The sequence below is a fragment of the Antedon bifida genome, chromosome 2 (assembly GCF_963402885.1).
Source record: "Antedon bifida chromosome 2, ecAntBifi1.1, whole genome shotgun sequence".
Taxonomy (NCBI): Eukaryota; Metazoa; Echinodermata; class Crinoidea; order Comatulida; family Antedonidae; genus Antedon; species Antedon bifida.
The window spans coordinates 9,919,388-9,945,231 of NC_136227.1; the positions used below are offsets into that span (position 1 = coordinate 9,919,388).

Genomic DNA, 25,844 nt, shown 5'->3' on the forward strand with positions numbered 1-25,844 from the left:
ATAATCCATCGATTGTGATTAGTGAAAAGCCTGTTTTCCATTTGCGAATGTATTCGCGCGAATCGGCCATTCCTGAGTTCTGATTGGTTATTCACATCACAAGTAGATGAAAATATTATTACGCATGCGCATTCGTCAACAATAATTCGATTAGTGGAAAACCAGCCTTACTTTTGTATTGCGCTTACGTTCTAACGTTGATTCTTAGTGGGAACCAAGCTTTACATCAACCGTCGTAGAATATTGTTAAGACTTATTTAGTGTTAACAGATAAAACTATTATTAGTAATGCAGGCCTTTTCTGTTTCATTGAATCTGCGTTTTGAAACTACGCCAAATTCGGCCACCGAACATAGACATCGGTGCGCGCACACATCCACAGTCAATTACTTCGTGGTATACAAACAAACTATTCGCTATTATTATTAATAACAAAAAAACAGCGTCCCTATGTAAATACGCATGTGCATAAATCGACGCATCGATTCACGTGAATTATTCGCCTTGTAGTAGGCCTTTAATGACATTATTAAAACAAATCTAATATAGGCTAATAGAAGTTATCATTAATTATCTAAGAATAATAATTATTACAGTACAAGGTCTTGTATTGCAACTTTACAACTTTTTCAATATTATAACTCATATGAAAATATAAATAAAGTAAAAAATCATATAAAATCGTGATTTGCTATTATCTACTAATTGCTGATTATTTTTAATTGCAATAAATTAACAACTGCAGTTTATGTTATTAATTAATTATTAATATTATTAATTTCTAGACGGTGATTCGAAAAAAGAAAACAGACATTTTGCACAGATGACGTGTCATACCTTTGAGCTCAAAATAAAAGAACAATTAAAACGCCCGCTGGTGGCGCTTGTAATGGAATATTAACAAACTACTGTAGTAGAAACTTGGTGGCAGTATCATAATAATATAATTTATTATTATTAAATATGAAACGTAATGACTTTTTTGTATTAAGAAAAAATGTTTTTTTTTTTTTATACTTTTTGTATTTAAGATTAAATTTAAGATAAATAATGTTGATGTTAAACATTAGTTTTGTAAGCTTTCATTAAAAAAACAGTAATGTTTATTATAGGCCCTACACTAGATTTGAAGGAATTTCATTTATAAAATAAATTAAGAAATAATATAATAATAATTTTTAAGATATAAACCTGACATTAGTTTTTTAGCATTGATTTTAAACACAGTAATTTTTTACACTACTTTTGAAGGAATGTCTTATGATTATAATTATAAAGATCATAATTTGAAGATATTAATGGTGAATACGGTAATTAATTCAATTGTTATACAATAACTCTTGAAGGAATGCTGTTTAAAATGTAATACCTCAGCTTATACATTCAAAATTGCAATTATAAAATGTATTCAAATGTACTGTACAGATATTTATATCATACACATATCAAAAGCACCATTATACTTAAGATTTTTAAAAGGTTCAAATCAACCAAGCGTTACTTGTTTATTTAACACTTAAAACACTATTTTCTGTATTTAAATTTTCAGTACATAATTTATGGACCTATCATTTCATAATTGTCACTTTTATATTACATTTTTAACATGATTTAATAGCAATAATAGTACTTTTATATAGAAAACAATATAAACTAAATTTAATCAACTAACTTATATATGTATTATTTAATATAATTATAAAGCCTGCTGTCCACTAAGCAAATTTGTTCGCAGAGGAGAAAAAAAAGAGTGAATAGTCTGTGAATTTCTTGCCTGTCTGCTTGCATTTGCATAAGTGCTCATGAACCAGCTCAGCTACAGTAATTAAGTTCACTTAGGTTGACCCTGGTCTCCCCAATTTCAGTTTTTTTGTTATGTATATACTGAAATAGACCGAATAAATAATAAAATGAATGTCATTGTTTGCGATGTTTTGCTTTGCAAAAGTAAAAAAAATTTGAACTAGGCTCTACTAAATTCGGAAAACTATAATATGTCGCAGAGAGAGGGGGTTTGAAAGATACAAATATGAATACGCAAGCATATAATTTGATGCTTTTGATTTGCACGAACAAATATTGCCTAGTGGAAAACAGGCTTAAGGCTACTGTGACTATGTTACAGCAAGAGCAACAAAATAATGTATTAGTTATTTTGTTGCTCTTGCTCTAACATTGGTGGGAACACACTCTAATGAAAACTCAATATATTTTGAGACCATCCAATACATGGACATTCTATTATTAAAACTCTACAGAACAACTATATAATAAGATCACTCTATTCATGGACCACTCTAATATGAAAAACACTTTGAAGTCAATCATGAACAACTGTATTATGGGAGCACATAACGCTATACAGCTCTACAGTACCTTAGGACCAGTCAAACACGGATACAGTACTCCATCAAGAACAACTCTATCACGGAACAAGCCAATTAAAAACAATTTATCATGGGACTCTTCCATTATTATGAATCATCCTATATGGGGCAATTTTAATTTAAACAATGATAACATTTATCATGGACTATTGTATTATAGACAAGTCTCTGTTAAACTAACCTTGCTGGTTTATTAGTATTGATTTTATTGGTTAGTATAGTAAGCCTGCCAATACAGTCAAACACACTCAAAAGTCATAAAATCAACAATAAGGGTCGCTATGTGTTGACTAGTAACACTAGATTTTCTAGAGCAAATTCCACTCCTTAAAATTAGCTGGTTGTAGGTAGGGTAATTTGACCCTTTTTTGTCAAACTAACAAGTGACTTTATTGGTCTAATTAATTAATTATAACATTAAATTAAGTATAACATTAGTGTTTTTATGCCTTCAATTCTATCAACCCATTTTTAAACTAAAATAATGTAGCCTATGGTTTATAAATAAATTCTTACAATGAAGTGTACTGTAAATTGTTGTGGACAATTAAAAATAAGAAACAAACATATATAAATATTAAATAAAATGTCCAAAAATGAAATGTCCAAATTGTAACCATGGAATGTGTTTTGTTTACAAGATAAATGCTCTAGTTTGTATAACTTGTAATCAACTAGAAATTAGCAGATCAAACAGTTTTATTAAATGCCCATGGAATGGAATGAGTTTTGTTGACCAGATAAAATATGCCTAAGTACCAGCAGTAAGCAACTGGCAGAGCAATCAACCAAGAAACATAAAAAAATAACATAGAAAAGAATAAAAAAATCTTGTCTTCAATTTCAGAATTTCAAATACACTTTTACACGCTGCACTAAAACAATCACAAGAATTACAATTAACTGTTACAATTAAAAACAATAACGGTTGATTAATAAAACTATGTTTAAATCATTGCACTTAAACTATATACACAATATTTAGTAGATTTGGGGAATTACTTTGGTGAGGTCACGATGAATACTTTGGTGATTTTTCTGGAGGAATTCTGGGAAGAGCTGGGACGAAGAATATGAATACGTCTTCAATGTTCTTGCTTAGCTTCTTGGTACGATGCAAATACATCAATCTACAAAACAATATATATAATATCAATAAAACTAAAGCAAATCTTCCAAGGGCGTGTGAAACAGTGTGTTGGATGCTAGACTACTGATCGTGAGTTTGAATCCAACGCTCATCGCATTGCTTGTATCCTTAGGCAAGATACTTTACTTATGTTGCCTCTCTTCATCCAGGTGTATAAATGGGTACCTGGTAAGGTCAAAACAAAACTTTGTGCTGATTACTAGCTGCATTATGGGAGTATGTTTCCATATATGTTTGATCTAAAAATGACTGGGGTAATTAAAGGTTTCATAACATTAAGCGCTTTGTAAATCTAGGATATTATTAATGTTATTATTATTAAGTCTTCCGATAATTGTCAGAACTTCCAGAAATTAGTGATCTTCCTTCTCTCACTAAATATGCAATTTCACCTGATTGTACTACAGTATATTGGATATTGGAAAAAAAAGAAGTTTATTTCAACATTGTTTAATATATATGATTTTTTTAATAGCACCATTTTTGCCTGGATGTATTTTTAAAATATATATAGTGCCCTCTATTGTTTGGCTAGTTTTACCAACATTTAACTGTAAGAAACTCAAAACTATGATAGAACCACATGGCAAAGGTCATGAACTCCTACAGTCACACATTCGAATTGGACTCTTTAGCCAAATTGGTTAGTTTTACAGAGACTATGAAAAGTTCTACTGGGAAGGTAGTGGTCGGAATTTTAACTGGTGATCAGATTGACAAACTTAGCCAGCAAGTGTGATCAAGGCTTAAGTAGTTGAATCAGTCAGTCAGAGGTAGGACATTTAGTAGGTCAGCAGACCAATAAATAGGTCACTGACTCAATAAACTTCATACCTTATTCTTAAGTTCTTGGCATGTTTGCAGGGCAACTGTGAAATACATCAACGTCTCACTTAGCCATGGAACGACACTCTCTACCAAGTATTGAGAAGTCACTTCAAATCGACTTGAACCAACTTCACTAGAAAACGAAGCAATTGAATAAGAATAAACTTTATAAAATTTATAAAATATTTACATTTCTTCTATTATACTGCACACAATAAAAATTCATAAATTGTAATAAACTATCAGGGTAAAGATTTGAACCAGGACTTCATGGTTTAGAAGGTAAGTACCTAACAACCAAGAGTTGAGTGTGTTGTGATAAACAATCAGAGTAAAGATTGAACCAGGACTTTATGGTTAGAAGGTAAACACCTAATCACTAAGACTTGTGTTTAAAACTTGTTTTTTATCTAAATTCAAATTATTTAGTTTTTTCAAGATATCAAATTTACATTAATCAATACTGTTACTGATCCCAATTAAGGAAAAAAAAGTCACTTAATTACAAATTCTTGCTGTTAATGGCAGGTAAGTGATTTTTGTCATGAAGCGTTTTAATATTGTATGTATAAACACAGCCAATTGGTCAACGCTTGGTATACAGGTTGGAGATCTTAATTGCAGCACTTATTTTATACAGAAATGTCACTTACAATGTACTGACTTGCTTGTGATGTGTGCCTAATGGCTGAGGTCTCTGCAAGATATAAGCATAAACAAAAACTAGTATTATTTATGTATCATTTGAGATATTTGAATGGGTTTCTCAAATAAAATATAATACAGTCACCTCTTCAAATACCGGACTCTAAAAAAACAGACTTTTCGTCAGGTCCAAAAGGTTCCAAATTCATTTTTACCATTAAAACACCAGAATTTATGGAAAACCAGACATATTAGGCCATCCAAGGGTGTTCGGTATTTGGGGGAGTAGACTGTATTTCTCAAGTAAAGCAAGCTTGATAACGTAGAAATCACCCAACCGGAATGGTGCAGAAAACGCCCTTTACCTGTTGAGCACTAGATAACATACATAGCATCGTGAATCGCATAGTCACATTACTATGTTGCCCCTTTCAAAAGTTTGCTAATATAAACACAGGACAATTAAAGAAACAACAAAAAAATGGTCTGGGTGGGACCAATGGAGTAGACGTAAGCAATTATCCAGACATTAGTGATACCGTTTATTCTATATGGTCCAAACACTATTTAAGCTACCAAGTGTAGACACTAAAACTCTTTTCAATTACGGTACTACTTGAAAATAGATGCATGCCAATGAGAGTTATTAATCTACATACTACCCAAGCCCAAATTAATAAAAGAAAAAGAAAAAAAAGAAGAGGAAATAAAATGCATCATGCTTTAGAATAAAAAAAGACAAATTAATTAGTTCATCTAAGCTCTGAGCAGCAGTAACCAGCACCATCAGAACTATTAGTATGATTATTAAAGCCTGCTTTCCTGTCGACGTTATTCATCGCTATCGTTAACAATAATCGGCGATCTTCTACGTAAACATTGAAATGTTAACGATTTACATGAAAAGGTACTCGCTATCGTTATTATTTCAACTTGATTCTTTTCAAATGATCGTCGTTAAACTGTTAACGATCAACGATGATAGCGTTGAATAATGTCAACAGGAAAACAGGCTTAATAGTATCCCCATTTTACACTTTCTCTGGGAAAAAATTAGAAACAAGTGTTTCTCAACTGATTTGTGTCATATGGGGTCTATATATCCACCAAAAAAAAGTTCCAGCTCATCTGGCCTGGGAAAAGCCGCCATTTTGGATTTTCAAAATGGCCGCCATAAAATACAGGTTTTTGCTCATATCTCCTCTTCTACATCATGCATGGAAATGATTTTGGTGGCAAAGTGTATGTTTTGAGGGTCAAGGAATCTAAATACAGCATTTTGAAGTTCACTCAATAACCGCCATCTTGTTTTTCAAAATGGCCGCCTTAAAATACAGATTTGTGCTTATCTCAGCTTCTACATCATGTATAGACATGATTTTGGTGGCAAAATGTAGGTTTTGAAGGTCAAGGAATCCAAATACAGCATTAATTTGAATTTCACCCAATGGCCGCCATTTTGAAAATCAAAATGGCTGCTATAAAATTTACAGATTTTTCCTCATATCTCAGCTTCTACATCATATGAACGTAATTTTGGTAGAAAAGTATATGTTTTGAAGGTCAAGGAATTCAAATATAGTATTTTAAAGTTCACCTAATGCCCGCCATTTTGTTTTTCAAAATGGCTGCCATAAAATTTACAGATTTGTCCTCGTACCTCAGCTTCTACATCGTGCATGGAAGTGATTTTGGTGGCAATGTTTATGTTTTGAGGGTCAAGAAATCTAAATACAGCTTTTTGAAGTTCACTCAATGGCCACCATTTTGATTGTCAAAATGGCCACCATAAGCTACAGGTTTTTGCTAATTTATGAGCTACTATGATTATGATTTTGCTAAGCCTATGTTTTGAAGGTTACAGAATAAAAACAAAATTCAGCTTTTGAAATACAGTTGGAAAGTGATGACGAGAATAAGTCAATATGTTGGTGATAATATATGGGAACCACAATGATGGTTTGGATTTATGCATGTAGGTATAATGCGATAACTGGACAAATCGACAATAGTTTATGCCGATCATTCTTTTTTATCCAATTAACATGTCAACAGTTTATACAATGGTACAGCCACTCTGAAAACGTCTAGCTGCTCATCTACCAGTCATAATAATCAGACACGGAGGAGTTTATCTTTTCAGGAGCTTTCTTGGTTATATTGGACATACTGGTGGGTTGAGGTTTTGAAGTTGTGCATAACCTACTTTAAAGAGAGCTGTATATTCTAAAGATCTTAGAAGATGCAGCTATGTATCATATAATGATGACACGAGATGAGGATGTACCATTTTGTCTCCAGATATAGACACAGTATAGGACAATTGACTATGATGGCCAATATGCCTGAACGACAAACTTCCATATACATACAATACAAGATGTTCCAAAAGAATGGATATCATGCAACGTGTTATAATGGTGAAGAATCAGTTTTCAGACATGAGCACATGACAATAGAGAAAACCTTATGTATCTTGAAATTTGTCTTTCAGCATTTCCAGATATAGCCTTCCACTTTTGGCATTTTGGCCATGACCAGCTGCTGCAAATATGAAAGCATACTGTAGATGCTATATCTGAACCTGGAGCTCCCAATTGCACAATCATGCCTAAAAAGTTATACCATCTAATGATACAGCCACAGCTTAAATGTTGTGTGCCATGCTTCTCTTTATATTTGGAAAATATCTTTACATGTCTATGTAACTTCTTTAGAATATCTTGTTTATTAGTTTCTTCTCGCGAATGATAGTTACAGTACACTCTCTGGTATCTTCTTGTGTACCTCTTAGGTCGTAATCAGTATGGAACTCGATCTTGTGATTAACTCACGACGTTGACATAGTAATAATGAGGATTTTGATAGCGATAGATCTCGGAGACTAGACAAAGGGGATTGTACATAAATGTTGTCATTATTATATGTTGTGCCAGTTTGATTGGGAATTTTAAAACTATTACTGTATTTAACAAACTGTATTAAAAAAAAAAGCAACATCTAAAGCCAGTGGAGCAGAAGCCTTCAACTATGAAGTTTGGTCCTAAATGGAATAAGAAGATCTGATCACTTTCCGACTCTGTATTTTAGAATGCTGATTTTTTATTCTGTAACAATCAAAACATAGACTTAGTTATCAAAATCATGTCTTCATTATGTATATGAGCTACGAAATTAGCAAAACCTGTATTTTATGGCGACCATTTTGAAAAACAAAATGGTGGCCATTAAGTGAACTTCAAAAAAATGCTGTAATTGAAATCCTTGACCCTCAAAATATATACATTGCCACCAAAATCACTTCCATACATTATGTGGAAGCTGAGATAAGAGCAAAAATCTGTATTTTTATGGTGGCCATTTTGAAAAACAAAATGGCGGCCATTGAGTGAATTACGAAAATGCTGTTTTTCGATTTCTTGACACTCACAACTACACTAAAATCACGTTCATACACGATGTAGAAGTTGAGATGAGTACAAATCTGTATTTTATGGCGGCCATTTTGAAAAACAAGATGGCGGACATTCAGTAAACTTCAAAATGCTGTATTTGGATTCATTGACCCTCAAAACATATACTTTGCCACCAAAATCATATCCATACATGATGTGGAAGCTGATATATGAGCAAAAATATGTATTTTATGGTGGCCATTTTAAAAATCCAAAATGGCGGCTTTCCCCAGGCCAGATGAGCTGGAACTTTTTTTTGGTGGATATATAGAACCTATATAACTCAAATCAGTTGAGAAACACTTGTTTCTAATTTTTTCCCAGATTGGCCCTTTTTAGACTTAAAATAGGGATACTATAAGTCTAAAGGCAAATTACTGAAAAATGACAATGCTGGATCTCAATGGAGTGGCTGGATCTCAATGGAAATACAAAATAAAATAAGCTAAATCAACGATAAAGTAAAACAGCCATAAAAATAAGCAGAGCTTTTGGGCAATACTAGCCCTTCATCAGTGCAAGTGATTATTAAATCTAATATTTTTGGTGATAAGCATAATTCATTCAGTTAGTTAATGTCAATGTACTGATTTAACCAAGACATTTTAAATTGAGACAATCAATCTATTTTGTTAAAACATTAAGATTTTTACTCTATAGTGATGTTACAAATTTTTAAATAATTTTAATAATGAATAAAAAACAGAAAAATGTGTCTTATTGTTAAATGACAATTTTGCTTATCTTTAGTATAGCATAAGAATAAAGAAATCAAAGTGCAACAAAGTGTAGTAGGACTCTTTTTTAGCAACATTAGAATTTCAGAAAAAAAGTGCTTTGTTTTGTAGTTTGTGATATAAAAAGAAGAATTTGATAAAGGTAAAAGAATTATCTTTTCATTATGAGTATACCTAAAGCAAAAAGTTAATATATCTAAAATCTAGAGGATACAAAAAAATAATGTCATCTTGTATTTTTTTGTTTGTTTCCTGCATGCCGACCATATACTATACCTTTTTATTACATCACATATTAAACTTAAGCTTTGTTACATATCAATGCATAGCTTTGTCACAACTTATTAACACATTCCACAAACTTGTCTCATCTTATGCAAATTTGTCAATGCGTAGGATAGTCGCAACTTTTTCAATGCATAGCGCTGATGCAACTTTGACAATGCATAGCTCTTATTGAAATTTTTCAATGATAGTTCTAACACAAATTTGTGAATGCATATAGCTTTTACACAAATTCGTTAATGCGCAATACTTTGAAAAACATAATATATACCGTTTATGCAACTTGTTATGCACACAGAGCGAGTGACCCCACTTTTTCAATGAATAGCTCCATATCTCATATCACAAACATTTATCGTTTTGGTATGCTTAATACCTAATAGTTCTTACAATTCGCACAATTAAAAACTTAAAGCAAGCTCTGAAATTGACATTTTTGCTCACTCTAGATTTTACATACTGAACTCTATGATCCAAGTATTACCCATACCTGTATACTGGAATGCCAATATGCATCCTGACCAATGGTTGATGCCATTAAAGGCATCATCCTTAAAGACGATTGCTGATTCTCTATATTCACTCTTCTCTGGGTAATGGAATGAAAAGAATGACAAATAATGAACGAAGGAAGGACACAGTACAAAACTGAATGGATAAAAAACATTGGACAATATATAAAAACATATAAAACAAGCAATTCAATTGTGATACATGAAAATAAAATAAATGTAAAAAACAATGAAGTGGAAAAATAATGTTGGGTAGACCTATTTCCTTACAAAAATAAAATTGGGTCAGATTTGGAGTTAGGCTAACATAAAAGGAATTACATTTTGGTAATAGGCTTATATCTGAGGATGGGCTTATATCTTATGGTGGACTTATCTGAGGGTGGGCTTATACCCAATGGTGGGTTTTTAACTGAGGGTGGGCTTATACCCAACAGTGGGCTTATATCTGATTCAGCATGGTAGAAGAGGTTATGAGTATATTCAATTGTATTATCCAGACATAAAATGTATATTGAATGATGCTTTTGACAATGACAATGACAACACCTGTGATGACCATTACTGCTGCTAGAATCATGAATAATTCTATTATCATGTTTAGTGTTAAAAATAGACAAGCTACAAGAGAAGCATACATTGATTTTTTTTAACTTTAGGTAGTACACTGTGATGATGTTCATGTGTCCTTGCAGATTAGATTTGAATCCAGATCAACATTCAGATCAGATTAAAGGAGATTAAAGAAGACTAAAGGAAAACTTGACCATATTTTAACAACATATTAGGGATGTATATGATTTCAGAACAATCGCGAGATAAAGGATATCGCTGCACGCAATTGACGGCGAGGGCTGTACAGCGATCGTGTGCGGATATATCCTTAATCTCGCGATTGTTCTGAAATCATATGTACATCCTAATACGTTGTTAAAATATGGTCCTCGGTCAAGTTGTCCTTTAAATGATAGCTCAGCCTCTGATAATTACATAAGCACATTTTAGCTTGAATCTGAGGTATATATGTAAGCAACAATTATGATTAAGAAATGATGATAATAATGTTGATGTTAACGATTTTTAGGATTAAAGAAGTTTAACAAGATCGAAATTAAACTTGGATTAGAAGGGATTCAGAATGATTAACAGCTCAGAAACTTACACGAGCAAATGGTGTAGCTTGAATTTAATGTAACTTTATATTAGGCGACTTTTTCTCATTCTCACAGATTTCCTCATCTTTATCGTTTCAAATTAATTAATTAAATTTCAGTATATCACCGGGCGGTTTAGAATTAATGCTCTTTGCCTCTTGTGTTTATATTAGGCAACAGTTATAATTAAGTAATAATGATTGATTTTCTGGGATTAAAAAATTACACACATGGATTAGAAGGGATTAAGGGAGATTAATGACAGATACTTACATGATGAGCTGACTTCGAAGCTGGAATCTGATGTATATAGTAAGCAATCATTACTAATTTATTACAATGAATAAAAAAGTTTAACATTGCTTCAGGTGGAAGAGGAGGATTTAACAAATGCTGCAATGAGAACAAACAAGTTTAGATGGTTCTGGAGCTTGGTAGTTGACTGGCCTTGTAATTATGGAGTTCTGGGTTCGATTCTACTTGTGTCAAACTCCAAACATTTTTATCAAGGATTGTATCAACTTAGCACTGCAGGTACCTCCAACCTCCAGTTTCAGCAGTACATACTGCTGTAATTGAAGTGCTTTCAGTTCTAGACAGATTTAAGCTCACAATATATTTAGGCATCACATGTTAAATAACAAAATTTAGTTTACATCAGTAACTGCAGTAAAAGCATTTTCACATGGTTCCTTATATAGTAATTGTTTAATGGCTTTGTAACTACCAATTAATATTGAATGCTTCGCATGGTTTTCCTAATAAGAAATTGTACATATAGTGTTTCTAAAGACATACAATTCCACAAAATAAAAAATATAAAGATAAAGAATACATTCATTGCAATAACAAAAAAATCATAATTATTACTTAAAACTATAACATCAATTTCCTTAATGACAAAATTCAATCAATCAGTTACAGAGGAACAGAGATATTGCGCACAGGAATCATAAACTGTTAGATGCATACAGTACGTATCAGAGATAACTTGATATAGAAGGGACCATGTCAACATTATTCTCTTGCAGTTACTGCATATTTTTTTTTTGTTAAATCCAGAGAAATTGTCTGCATGTAAGCATTAGCCTGTCAAATTGCTTACGAAAATTTATTTGATAATTGCAAACCAAGAATACACAAAAATGTAATAGATGTATTTCCAGTTTGTCATCTGTGTCAGATGGGAAATTTGCCAAGAAGATCTTTTCCCAACAATAAGCAGAGAATAAGCTGTTTTACTTTAATCACACCAATACCATTTCAAAATGCTTACTTACGGTTGATTTATTGCGATAGATATCTGGAAGTGATTCTTTGGATGGGTTTAGTAAACACTGTCGACCATGATGTAAACTACACATAACCTCATCCATTAGCTGAAAAGAATAGCGAAAAACATTCTTTAAAGGAAAATTCTATTTAAAATTTGAATTAAAAAAATATATATATATTTTTTTTTTAATTAAAAATATAAGTATAATACTGTACTTGTATGAAAAACTTTTAAAATAAATACTTTTAACACAATAAATACCAGAAATTGGCAAAAGTAAAATAAGCCAAACTAATATTGAACTTTCCTTTATAAACCTAAACATGGTACTGTGGAAACACCAGTTTCACCACAACATTTAACAGTTTCAGTAGTAATGCTATGAAAGTGAATAAATCAGCCATAATCGTATGGCATGGATCAAAGCAACGCAAACCTAAGAATATCATAACATATAGGTTGTTGCGAATCGAAATCTGCCACATATTACCATCGTCTATGAAAACGTGAATACCTTTTGGGGGATATGTACATCTTTTATTGAAAGAATAATGTAGGTTTAAATGAAGCATTTGTATTGTTAGCTTATTGATCTTTTCGTACCTGTGAGACTTCTTCACCTGATTGAAATTCATAATCTATATCTTTTATGGATACTTGCTCTACTGCTGTTTGTAAATGGTTACCAGCGTCTTGCACCTGCACAAATAAAAACAAAATGTACTAAATCAGTCTTAATAAATAATTTAAAAATAATAGATAAATAAAGAAGCTAAACAGATGCTGCAAATACAAGAATTTGCATTTCATTTGAGCAGCGGCCGGTGACTTTCAAATATAGTTTTAGTAATTACAGTATTATGATTTTGATATGGCCCATAAATGATGTCTGGATTAGTGTGTAAAAAAACATAAATCTTATATTGCCGTTAATTTTACCTGTTGTAACCTCCATGGTATATCTTCTCGTATAGATGTCTTTAAAACTGAACCAGCATTCCTATGTAATCTTAATGTTAAATCCTAGAAGAAATATTTTTTAATAAAACAAAAGTTATGAATAAATTATAATGGATGGATGATGATAATATTTACTTTTTATTTATTCACTCACCTCACCTTACCAAATTAATTTTGCATTTATTTATTTTATGTTTTTAAGCATATGGCCAAGTATTAATTATCAATAGCTAATTCTGTCCTATCAGATAGGTGGTAATCCCTCTGACTGAGGTAAACTTTACTTGTCTCGAATGATGAACTGGGTTCTTTAAACTATGTATGAACAAGGGCAAACTGAGTACACTGGACCTACGGTTTGTAGTACTTATCCGAGAAGACTTGTTCAACCACCAGACATAGGAGCGAGCCGGTCTAGAACCCATGCCGATATTGTTGGCTCTTTAGGTAAAGGTAAACGGTGCCCCTGCCTTAACCCCTCAGCCATTTTCCCTCAGTAAAAATTTAAGATGAAGACAATGATGTAAGTATGATGATTAGGGTGACAGAGTCTAATTCTACTGTAGTCCAATGAAAATGATGATGCAGACCAAGATTACAATTAGAGAGCTTTGATTTGCAAGGACTGCCTACCAACCTAGGTCAGGTCAATCGGTTTGTCGTCGGTTGATGCCAATACATAGTTACCATCAAACTTGTGTCGAGTTCAGGATTGAGGATACACATCCGAATATCCCAGCATGCCCACAATGAATTAACATGACTTAGTTTGGTCGCCAGGTCGTCTTAAATCGAAAGCTCAAAAGGTTGATAGAATGCCTATCATTATCAGTATACTGATTATGATTTGATACTTACTGCTTTACTTATTCTATCTCCTTGTAATGTGATAATGCCTCTAACTTGATCAGACCCACTACAATTACAAAACAAAAATCATTCAATTATTCTCTTTACAAAGTTGAAATAAAATACTACCATATACTGTTAAGCGCCTTGAGTACTTTGTAAGTATTTGTGTCTCATGTGGTGCCTGTATCATGTAAGTTTAGGTTAAGGGTTAGAGATATGATGATACTAACAGAGTTACATGTAAAACACTCCTATCCTATGTTACTGGAGGAATCTAGATACAGTACTGAGAAAATGGTAAAGGGACCATGTCAACATTATTGGTATAGACAGGTTTCGTTTTATGGTCGTCCTTGTATCTGTTGTGCGAATAGAATTTGGTTAGGGATTCAAGTATGTTTATAAAACCCTACATCATGTCCTGCCAATCTAACAACACACAATAACGACCCAACCCAAGTGTGTCCAATTTTAGGTGTGGATGCACTAATGTATACTTACTTTGCACTTTGTAAAACAAATTTCTCTGCTTTTATTGCATCAATATTATTTTCTGTGAAAACCAAAAAAAAAACAAAAATTAAATAAAATGAACATTATTTTTCTCATAAATAAAATATAATATCATGAGAAAGTTTTTAGTATATTCTGATTCAACTTGCATATGAAAGGTTTGGTGGATGGTAATGCCATAGAAACAAAATGTATTTACTTGACCAAATAATAACTACATTTGAGTTCCCCCAGAGAGGGGTGGGAGGGAGTGGGATATTAACATAATAATAATAATAATAATAACTGGTACTTGATATAGCGCATTATGCTGAAAGCCTCAATGCGCTTTACAAAGACAGAAAATTTAGAAAATTTACAAATTAAATAGGTGGGTTTTGAGGAGAGATTGAGGAGAGAACTGAAATTGTAATGGCAACTACTCTGCATATTAAAAACCACCTCCGAGTGGGAGAGGGTTATTCACTCTGATGCAGATATCTTTGCTAAATAATTTTTCACAATTTAATAATATGTAGTAAGTAATCAATCTAAAATAATGTTAATCAGAATGGTGTTTATAAATGCTCTGTATCATCATAGTACTATTATATTTTAGCTGTGTTCATGTTTATTTTAATATCAATTAGATTGCTATACTATAATTATATCATGATTAATTATCATGATGAAATCGTTCTAAATACTGTAAATGAAATATATAGAATAATACAAAAAAAATAGTGAAGATTAATGTTTTTTGTTTTTTTTGCATTGAATATATTGAATTAAAGTACATTTTTTAAAATACGCATTCAAGATTGAGTAACTCGCCAATTACTACAGGATGGATAAAGTGTTTTATAATTTATCATGTTTTAAACTAAGTCTCAGTTGACGTTGGAGTTGAAAGAGTCATGAGTTATTGTTATTACAGTATTATATATTATAATATTAATATAAAATAAATTTTTAAATATTTAAATAAAATAATTTAATGAAACCATTATGATAATAAAGTATGAAAATAAGTATGTTGCCTCAAAGATACAATGAGAAAGAAAATAAACAACAAAAAACACTGCAAAAACAAAATCTTAAAAATTATTTATAAGAAATGAAATTATGTATGAAATCAGAAGAAAAAACAGTTTAAGCTATATTACATTTGTGATAACATAGATAGCAATATACTGTAGTTAGATCAGCAAACCTTTTAGCAAGTCAATTGAGACCCAAAAGGTAAATAATTAAACACACAAATTATTGATAATCATAGAGCTATGTTGATAGTGTATTCCAAATGAGTCACTTGGTATCATTCTCTGTGTATAGTATATTAACAAGTGGTTTAGTTAGAGCATCTCTTATTCACATCTTTGAAACGGATAGGTTTTCTTTTCCATCCTATTGATTTGCACTAAGATATTTGTATTGCTGTGATAGACTAGAAGCGTAATCGAATATTAGTAATCTATAACCAACATATTCAATGTGTGTAAAGTGCATTGGTGTAATAATCATGTGAACATTTGCAGTGTCTTAAAAAGGTCAATACCTAATGGTCATTTTATGAAAAAAAAAATTGAAAATAGAGACATTACAAATTAATGTTATGGCTGTTCGTTACTTAGAAAAGTACACTTAAAAAGTGACATCGTTTCAACTCCATCATGGCGTATTTCTCAATTAACTTTAAAGGATGAGCTTTGACCCATTGAAACACTGTCATTCATTTTTTTAATCCTTTATCTTTTATTTCAACGTACTCATACAGTTAATAAATATTTTATCATTAAAATAATAAAACACAGGTACAGTACATGTAATGTATGTAATTTTAGTAATTTTTATTTAGAATAAGGTTAAACTATTTTATAATTTATCATGATCTCAGTTGAGGCTTCTAGGGAGTGGGGTAGAGTAGATTAGAATTGTGACTGGCCAGTTTAGAGGTTTTCTCATTACAACTGATCAAAATCAATCAAAAGTCTACATTATCAAACTTTATGTGACAAAAACATGTGATCTGCCCATAATGGACATGATGTCATATCACTACCACCATATTTGGCATATCACTACCATATTTGGGCACATCACACAAACTAGTTTGATAGTGTAGACAGAGTTTAAAAAATGAATGAATCCTAATTAATAATGTTAGTTTCAGACTATAATGCAATTCAGCATTCATCAGGCCATTGAACCTGAACAATCAATTTTCCAGTAAACTCGGACAACCACAGCAGCAGTCTGATTTTGGAAATAATGACATCGATATCTATTACATCATCAAATTTACATCCAGATGATATTTGATAAGATAAGTATCTGATGCTGGCATATAAATTTGATTAATGGAAATTGGTTTTCGGTAATAAAATACTTTGGACCAAACCAAGAAAAGCATTATACAATATAAATCTTTCCTTATTCTGGAAATGGTCTTTCAAGAGGTTCAGATTTAAAATAAAAATAGACAATAAAAGTAACAAAAAAACTCTTCATGTTATAATGGAGTATTAGGAATCTTTGTGCGAAATATTTTTACTATTATGAATTGCAAATTAAAGTAATATATATGCAAGTATTAATTTGGACAATTACTTACACTTACAGTAATTAGTCTTTTTTTTTTAAACAGCATACACTTTTACAATATATTGCATGATTTTTGGTTAATTTATTCATTTATTTGCATTGTTATTGCTTGCTTATAACCATTGCTATTAAATTAGGTGATTCGTTATGCTTTTTTGTGTTTGGAAATGAAAAAAAAATAAATAAAATTGACAGAAGATTAGAAGAAGTAATAAAATAGTTACTGTAATTCAACTAGACTATTTGTTTCATAATTTGTGCATATGTATAGGAAGATTATTCCACTAATAATAACCAATTCATAACCCTGTGTTTCTTGGCAGCAGAAACAAACAGGACACAGTTTATAAAGAATTCCGGTTAAATGGCAGCATGAAAATAGCGGTTAAAAACACACTCAAATGAGGGTTAGTGCCATTCAACCAGTTATCGCTAAGTTTTTATTATTATTATGCAACTTAGCTACAACGCAAAAATAACACCTTGTGACTGAAAGGAGACAACCATAACCACTGCTTAAGGACACAAACAAGACAGCATAGATATTTCTCAATCTCACATGATTTTGTCTATTTTATTACAGCATTTCTAAATCAAAGGACAATAAATAATAAAATTAAATGTTCAGTTTGTTAAGTTTAATGGTGGGGCATATTTTCAATAAATTCTTTTATGATCCTTTGTTTTCACTTAGATCTCAAGTTAAGAATTTAAAATATTGATTCGTTGTTCACAAATGGGTAGTGACAATGTCAAATCAATAATGTGTTTCTTACACAGTACACGGCCAATCCAATCAAGCAGATTGTAACATAACATTGTTAATCAATTACACCTTCTATGAGTACTTATAATTTTGTTGTTCTAAATAATATGGACTATGTTAAAATATTTCTACTGCAGTTACTGCAGTAAACTACAGAACATTTTGTTTACTATCTATTACCAGTTTATGATATTACAGTACTTAGCAAGCTTTTTTGGGGGGTTATTACAAACTGTTTGTTGTATTCTACATCGAAACAAACCCAACTTTATTAATAATGTAGTAACTTCAGAACATAATTATGAAAAAAAATATTGCTATTCGATTTAGTTTCATTAATGTAACCTTTAATACAGTAAAAATATAAATGATATGATACTTAAAAATTGCTACATCATATTGAACAGCTTTATATAATAATAATAATATTGTTTTTGGCTACGAAAATATATCCAAAGTTAGTTCAATGGAAAAATAATTAAGGCAATCAATAAAATACCATACATGCATAATAAAAATAAAACTATTCTTTTTATAAATATTAAATTGCAGTAACATTTTGATGCAAAAAGTAGTATGATTTTGATATGAAACAAAAATGTTAGACTGCAATATATTGCTGATATAAAATTGCCTATATCATACTATAGCATAAAATAAAGAAAATAATAGTGTTTATTTCTGTATATATCAGAGGTTTATTCCCATATACTGTAAGCCTACAAGCATTTTAAGGTTGGATTTTAAAAATTATATTAGTTTACCCTTTGGTACTGTACTGTGTTCTTTATTCTGTATCAAATATTATAACTTAAAATAAGAAAATGGAATATTAGTCTGTGTTATTTTTATATATAATGCTGCAAGTGCAACACTAATAAAATACAGTGGCATAACACAGGGGGCAAAGGCCCCAGCTGTGTTAGCACCCAAAAGGAACCCTCCAACATTGGATACAGTAGCTGCTCATAATCTGGGCCCTTGGGTTTATCCAGTGAGCGCTCTCATAGCCATTATTACACTGGTCAAACATATTAATATTACATAAAGAGCATGAATTAGATATGGAATTTTTATATTATGTATAGTAGTTAGTACCATTTAGATTATCTCTCACTGATAAACACTTTGTTTTTAATGTATACTGTAAGAATTCTAGATAGTCCAACAGTCTGAAATTAAATCAAAACTATAATTTTAAATTTTTAATTTCATAAAATACAAATACAATCCTCTCTGAAATTAATGAATGAATACAAGAATGGTCCAGGCAGTTAGGCTACATTATTCATGGCTGAGTAGCGAGAGGTTAAAAACAAACGAGGTAAAATAAGATGCTTTAAGTATAATTACTAATATAAAATATGACAATCTCTGCAGCGAAATTGAGGTGGTGGGTAGTGAAAATTAAAGATTTCAGCGAGCGCCTCCATGCCAGCTACGGCCATGGTATTCAATTTAGGCCTATTGGTCTGTTACCATTTTACCAATCACACTTAGGCCTAGGCTAAGGGAAACATCATCTATTATTAATTTAAAAAACAAATCTCCTATCAAAGTGAATACCATTATCCTTTTTATTTTTTTGGTCTTAAATTACAATTGAAACCCTCATATTTAGATTAATACAGACAATAACAAATTAAGAGAATGGTCCAGAAGTCTAGGCTTATTCATAAAAGGGAGAGAATGCCTGTATTTTTCTGAAATCATGTATTACAATTTAAACCGTAACTTAACATTTACATTGGCAATCCACAAGCAACTATAATAATACCAATTTTCAGTCAAAATAACAGAAAGAGAAATATCTATTTTATCATAATAATGTATTGTCGTCAACTTTGACCTCTTAGCATTTATATGGTAAATAAAAAGGGACAATAGCATTGTAAATGTTTATAATAGATGAATTTGTGAAATTTAGAATCATATGATAAATTGTGACTCAACCAATGTGTGCATGGTGTTGACATGCGATATTTGTCTTTATTAAAATGTGGTACCTTTTAGTACTCAAGACTTTAGTTTGTGTTATATTATTATTACAGAAGATTTCACTTTTTTACTTTAAATTTATTTTAAATTGAATTGAAAATAAACAACCAAACTGGTTGGGGAGGGGGAAAGCCCATACTATATTATAATTTTCATTTAATATTTATTTTAAAATATAGATTAATAAAAATAAAAAATATATCATTTGGTACTGTACTATGTTCTTTTAATGTTAATACATAAATTAACAGTTACAGTTGTTTTTACTGGACATGTACTCAAATGTCTGGTTTTTTAAACCTTTTTAAAATGCATTTTGGATAGAGATTCTGGCTTCAGTTGTGTTTCTCGTTATCTAAAAGTGATATTGCAGCATAGTATTCACATGGGACCAATAAGCATTGATTTGGATCTACTCTGTATTCAGCTCTGCTGTATGTAATGATGATTGTATTGTATGGAAGCCAGTACCTTTTATTGAACTGCGTAATGTATGAATGGTTTCACTACCTTTCACACAGCGTATTATGAATGAATTTCAAACTAGGCCTACTGTATATGCATGTATGTCTCCAGTACCTTTTATACAAATGTAATATATGCGTACAGCCAGTCTTTAGTAGGCCTACATTGTATTTTATGAATGGTTTGACTACTTTTTACATTGTGCAATATAATATGTAATTGTAAGACTACCTTTCACACTGTGTAATTTTATAGAAGGGCTTGATGATCAGCCTATAGTACCTTTCACACTGCTAAATTAAATTTGTCTTTGTTTACAGTCTTAGCTACCTTTCAGACAGTGTTAAGGTATCACGGCTTGTCCTGACTATCTTTCACATTGTGTATATGAATTGCTTGACTACCTTTCACACTGCAATGCATACGGTAGATCGCTTGCACTGACTACCTTTCACACTGTGATACCATAGAGTAGAGCTCTTAGCATACATAATGTCTTGTTTTTCATTTAAATTAAACGAAACGACATAATTATAAAAAGGATGCAATTTCTACTTTGCATTTAAAATTAATGAATTCAAATGGTCCATGCAATGAATAATATAGAAAGCGAGAAAGACACACCAACAAAAGGTAAATGAAATGAACAAATGAAATGAAATGTCACCAGTGAGAGACTAATTTGTGCCAACTATACTTGGATAAACAGACATTGGCCATTATTCCCTCCCATGGCAAGTCAACTACTCATTGATTCACCTGAGGTTAGAAGTATAGCCCATGATGTTGGTTTATCATTGTAAAGTGGACACTCAATAGATTAGACCTAAAAGAAAGTATTGTTGCCCAACTTAAATTTTAGGAAAACTTATTTTCTTCATTTTTTTTTTTTTGGCAAAAATTTCTACTTTGTTTAAATATTAAGATTGCTTTTAATTCGAAAATTATAATGAACCAGTTCTGAAGAAAAAAACATGGCCAACCAATCCCTGTTTTTCCCTATGTTTGGGCAACAACTTTTGTTTAGGCCCGATCATACAGTGTTGATGCAAAAAGCAGTGAGTACTGTACCATAACTAATAAAATCTGGACGAGCAGGTTGGCCTAAAGAATAAGACACAGTAAAAACAAAAAACAATGATAACCATGGTATTATTCAAAATAATGCTCATGTGTAAAAACAAAAAAAAGAAAATCATAAATGTGCGCAACACCACATACTGACAAGTATGTACTGTACACTTTATCGATACTCAAATAATAATATTAATTTGAGAATTAATTTGCGATGACCGACACTTCAATTTATTTTGTGCAGGCAGGGCAGTTGACGACGCATCGATTGACCAGACCTGGATTGTTTCTAAGTTTTCACAAATCAAAAGCTCCTTATTAAAAAGTGGTGATGCTTTAAATTGATTGGGTCAAAGAATGCAATCTATATAGAATTCCTTGGGACCTGTATTTTAGGGAATACTTTTTTGTGAAATGATCAAGGGACAATATGTTTGTAATACTAAGGGGTCCCAAAGGTTGGAATAGAAGTTCTAATAGTTATTATAGTTACATTACTAAGTAGTAAGAAACAATGTTAAATTTTGTTTTGGTAAAAATTTCAGTTTATGGAATCTGGTTTCAGGTTGGATGTACTTCAACTAAATCAATAACACAATGGTGATAATAAAGGTTGCATAAGGTACAAAGTGCATACAGTAACTTATTTATTAACAATTTATTCAAACAATACAATAGGCTAAATACTAGGCTAACCTAGCTGTCTGTTACTAGTCTACAGTGCCATATTCTTCTTCTAGCCCAGATAAAAAAAATTACACTATATGCAACACTAAAAAGTCTAAACTAACTAAAACATGGAATTTTTGTTAGTATCTTACAATGTTCAAGGGTAATTTAAAAATGGAACAAGTAGTTAATTACTAACTATCTTGTCCTGTAGAGAGATGTGGTTTGATGCCCACCCATTTTAAATAATTTGTTCATGTTGATTTATAGACTGAGATATACCACTTGCAAGTAATTTATTTGCTTATTATAATAACACAAATTATACTTGAATCATATCTCATAACAATAATAGCTGGATATTTTCACAACAAAAAGTAAAACAATTATTGTATTCATAAGTGTGTTATAGTGTACACTGTATGCCATGTACAGAATATTTTTAAAGAAAATAAATTGATTCTTAGTTTTACCTGTGGCTTGTGTCCTAAATCTTTTTCCACATTCCTAAATAAATAAATAATCATTTTAATAATGCTATTATAATCAATAATAATCATTAAAATCATTTAAATTAAGTACACAAAACACTTAGAACTTAGTACATCTTCCAAGATGAGTAGGAGTCTGTACTAGTTCGCACACAGCCACTGCCCGCCACAGAGGAGGGAGCGCCCTTAATTGGCTGCACTTACACATGTCGTGACCCTTTTAGGCTGTAACACTAGGATGATGACAATCGACAATAATACATTACAAGATAAACATACATTTTTCTTACAAAAAGTTTTCATTCTAGAACTACAGTAACTATAAGATACCCATTTGTCTTTGATAAAAATAATATTTTTTTTAAATCTAATCAAATGACATGATCAAGAATGGTCAAGAATAGAATAAAATATTGGCAGACTTTAATTTTCTTTCTCTGCATAATTTATTTCTTTAAAAAAAAATAAAGGCGATTCTTTTTTTTTTTTGCCAGAGCCAAATTTTTCACGCAGTTGGGCAACGACAACCATTATCTACTTCTGAAGGATATTCAACTTACATGAAGCATTTCTTTGAGTTCCTTTAACACATTGTGAACTTCTTCTTGTAATAGCCACTGGTATTCACTTTCCTACAAAAATATAACTTGTATTAGAATTAAAGCCCGTATTCCAGTCGACAATGAGTTACGTTGAGTTGTGTTGAGCTTTCAAATCGTGAAACTTAAGAATAAATAAACGGGAATGAGAATGCTACTGAAACACAGAAGTGTTAAACCAACCAAGGTCAGCCACATGCAGTCAAGCTAAAATATAAATTGAAAAAAAGGCCAGGTTCAGCATTCTTGAAGATGTTTTAACATAATTGTGATTGAGGTATCAGCATTAAAATGCTGATACCTCAATCACAATTATTAGTTTGACCTACTGTTATTCCGCACATTTACGATTTAGCTAGCATATTTTCAAACTGTCACTTTCTTTGCAAATTCTAATTAATACATTATAAACCATCGTGTAACGAGTTGGCAAAAACAGACGCTGAATACCTAGGCTAGCTAATGGTCAGGCCTACCCTCTCTTGCTCATGCGAAGTGGCATCTGGCATAGCCTAAGGTAAGCTAGGGTCTAGATAGGATGCCTAGGCCTTATTATACGCTAGGCTCAAGCCCTAGTAGCCTACCTACCTAGGCCTACCGCCCTTCATTTCCATCATTGACATTAGTTAGAGGGGCCTAGCCTACTAGCCTAGGGGGGAACAGATAATCGAGACCACGGACGATCGGGCCCACATTTTTCTGTCCCGATCGTCTTATGTGTTGGGCCTGATCGTCTTACCAGTTGGTCCCGATTGTCCAGTATTTTCAGAACCATGTTAGGCCTGATCGTCTTACCAGTTGGTCCCGATCGTCTTAGCGTTGGGCCCGATAGTCCTTTGTGTTATATAAAATAATGTGCCACATGTAGTGCTTAGTGTCAATGTGCTTTTCTTGCATAAATTAAGATTTTAATTAAAAAGGTTAACTAGATTTTTCTGATTTTATCATAATTTTCCCATAATTAACACTACTGGTTTTAGGAATTTCTTACCAAATACTCTCGATTTATGAATAATATAAATGTGATTGATTTTTATTGTTAATATTGTGTTGTATGTATTCCCATATTTAATTTTTGCTCTATACAGTGTTACAGTGTGATATAACTTGACTTCTCTCTCGCTACAAAATAGTACATGCGTTAAACCTGATTCGGTAATACATATTTTCATATTTTTCTGACTTTAAATCGAATAATTATTTTTTTTAATTTTCCAAGAATGTTTTGGGCCCGATCGTCTTATTCATATTGGGCCCGATCGTCTCTGGTCCCGATCGTCTTTCACAATTTGGGCCCGATCGTCTTGAAGCCGGCTCGATCGTCCGTGGTCCCGATCGTCTGATAACCTAGCCTAGGCTAGGCCTCTATAAGTACTCCTAGTTAGGCCTAGGCCCTATGGACTGCAAAGGAATATAATATGTCATGTGATTTTCATCAAATATAAATACATACCATACTGGAAATTTCTTCAATCTCATCATTACTAGTCATTTTTCAGGGTGAAAAGTAAGAAAACTCGCTGGGTATATTCTGCTTCTTGCTGCTGTGTAGCGGCCGCCGGTGAGTGTGGTGTGTGTGTGGTACTACTGTACGTACGTACGGCGGGTATGTTTACGTACGTCATGTTTTGGGCTTCGAGAAAATGATGGCGCTATCATGTCTTCGATCATCTGACTTTCAGACTTTCACACCACCAGCGCATCAAGACATTTACCTTTTTGTGAAAGACTTTTGCATGATGACCTGTCTGGATTTTTTCCCCGTAATAATTTGGTAGTGAACAATTGAAATATAGCAATTATTGTCAATAGATTAAACCTTTAAACAAAAATCCGATATCTAAGCGAAATATCTCACTTAAGTAAATGCTTAATTATAATTTATTGTTTAGAATTAGGTCACAAAGTAAAATCGTAGAATATTACGAATAGTGGCTGTTATAGTTTGAGAAGGATATACGTGTACTTCGAATCTTTCACACCGTGCAACTTACTTTATCATCACCTCCTTTAACATCACCTACAAGTGTAGGGGCACCAGACAGACATTGCTTACTGCCAGACATGTTCCGAAGTCCAATGTCTCCAAGTCTTATTGTATTCGAATATTTCCAATTGTAATATTAATTACATCAATGCTAGACTAAATAAACAGGATTTTGTAAAAACAATAATAAACTCTACTATGTAGGCCTATTTTACTTTTGGGATGTCCTTAACTCGAGTCGGTTGTACTGATTTTTATTTTCATATGCTTTTATTGTATGTATCTGTGTGAATCTAGTAAATAAAGTAAACTTCAATGTAAAATGCCGCCTAACTAACGGGAGCTAATAGCATAATAATGTAGGCCATAGGTACACCGTGCGCATTAGTCGATCGCAAAAACAAATAAAATCCAACAAAAGTAAAACTAAACAAAACAGAAAAGGTAAACAAACTTTT

General features: G+C 31.8%; 1 protein-coding gene across 3 annotated transcripts; it reads right to left on the reverse strand.

Annotated features, from left to right (window-relative positions):
- Positions 1 to 491: 491 nt before the first annotated feature.
- On the reverse strand, positions 492 to 24,963 carry LOC144836250 (protein rogdi homolog). Of its 3 annotated transcripts, XM_078691502.1 has the most exons (14): positions 24,853 to 24,963; positions 23,361 to 23,432; positions 22,783 to 22,816; positions 21,638 to 21,670; positions 14,743 to 14,794; positions 14,248 to 14,305; positions 13,369 to 13,452; positions 13,033 to 13,128; positions 12,434 to 12,532; positions 11,427 to 11,546; positions 9,978 to 10,076; positions 5,019 to 5,062; positions 4,372 to 4,498; positions 492 to 3,517 (listed from the first exon to the last, which is right to left on the reverse strand). In XM_078691502.1, exons 1-14 carry the CDS (start codon positions 24,889 to 24,891, stop codon positions 3,473 to 3,475), a joined length of 1,002 nt encoding a protein of 333 aa, XP_078547628.1. In that variant the 5' UTR covers positions 24,892 to 24,963; the 3' UTR covers positions 492 to 3,472. The 3 variants fall into 3 exon arrangements, with proteins under 3 accessions (XP_078547628.1, XP_078547629.1, XP_078547630.1); XM_078691503.1 differs by lacking the exon at positions 21,638 to 21,670; XM_078691504.1 differs by lacking the exon at positions 9,978 to 10,076.
- Between the last annotated feature and the right edge of the window lie 881 nt (positions 24,964 to 25,844).

Coding starts and splice junctions, on each gene's coding strand:
- LOC144836250 (XM_078691502.1), bottom strand. CDS start 24,891: ATGACTAGTAATGATGAGATTGAAGAAATTTCCAGTATG. Junction 10,077..11,426: donor CTTCGAAGTCAGCTCATCAT/GTAAGTATCTGT, acceptor TCCATTACCCAG/AGAAGAGTGAATATAGAGAA. Junction 3,518..4,371: donor GCCAAGAACTTAAGAATAAG/GTATGAAGTTTA, acceptor ATTGTTTTGTAG/ATTGATGTATTTGCATCGTA.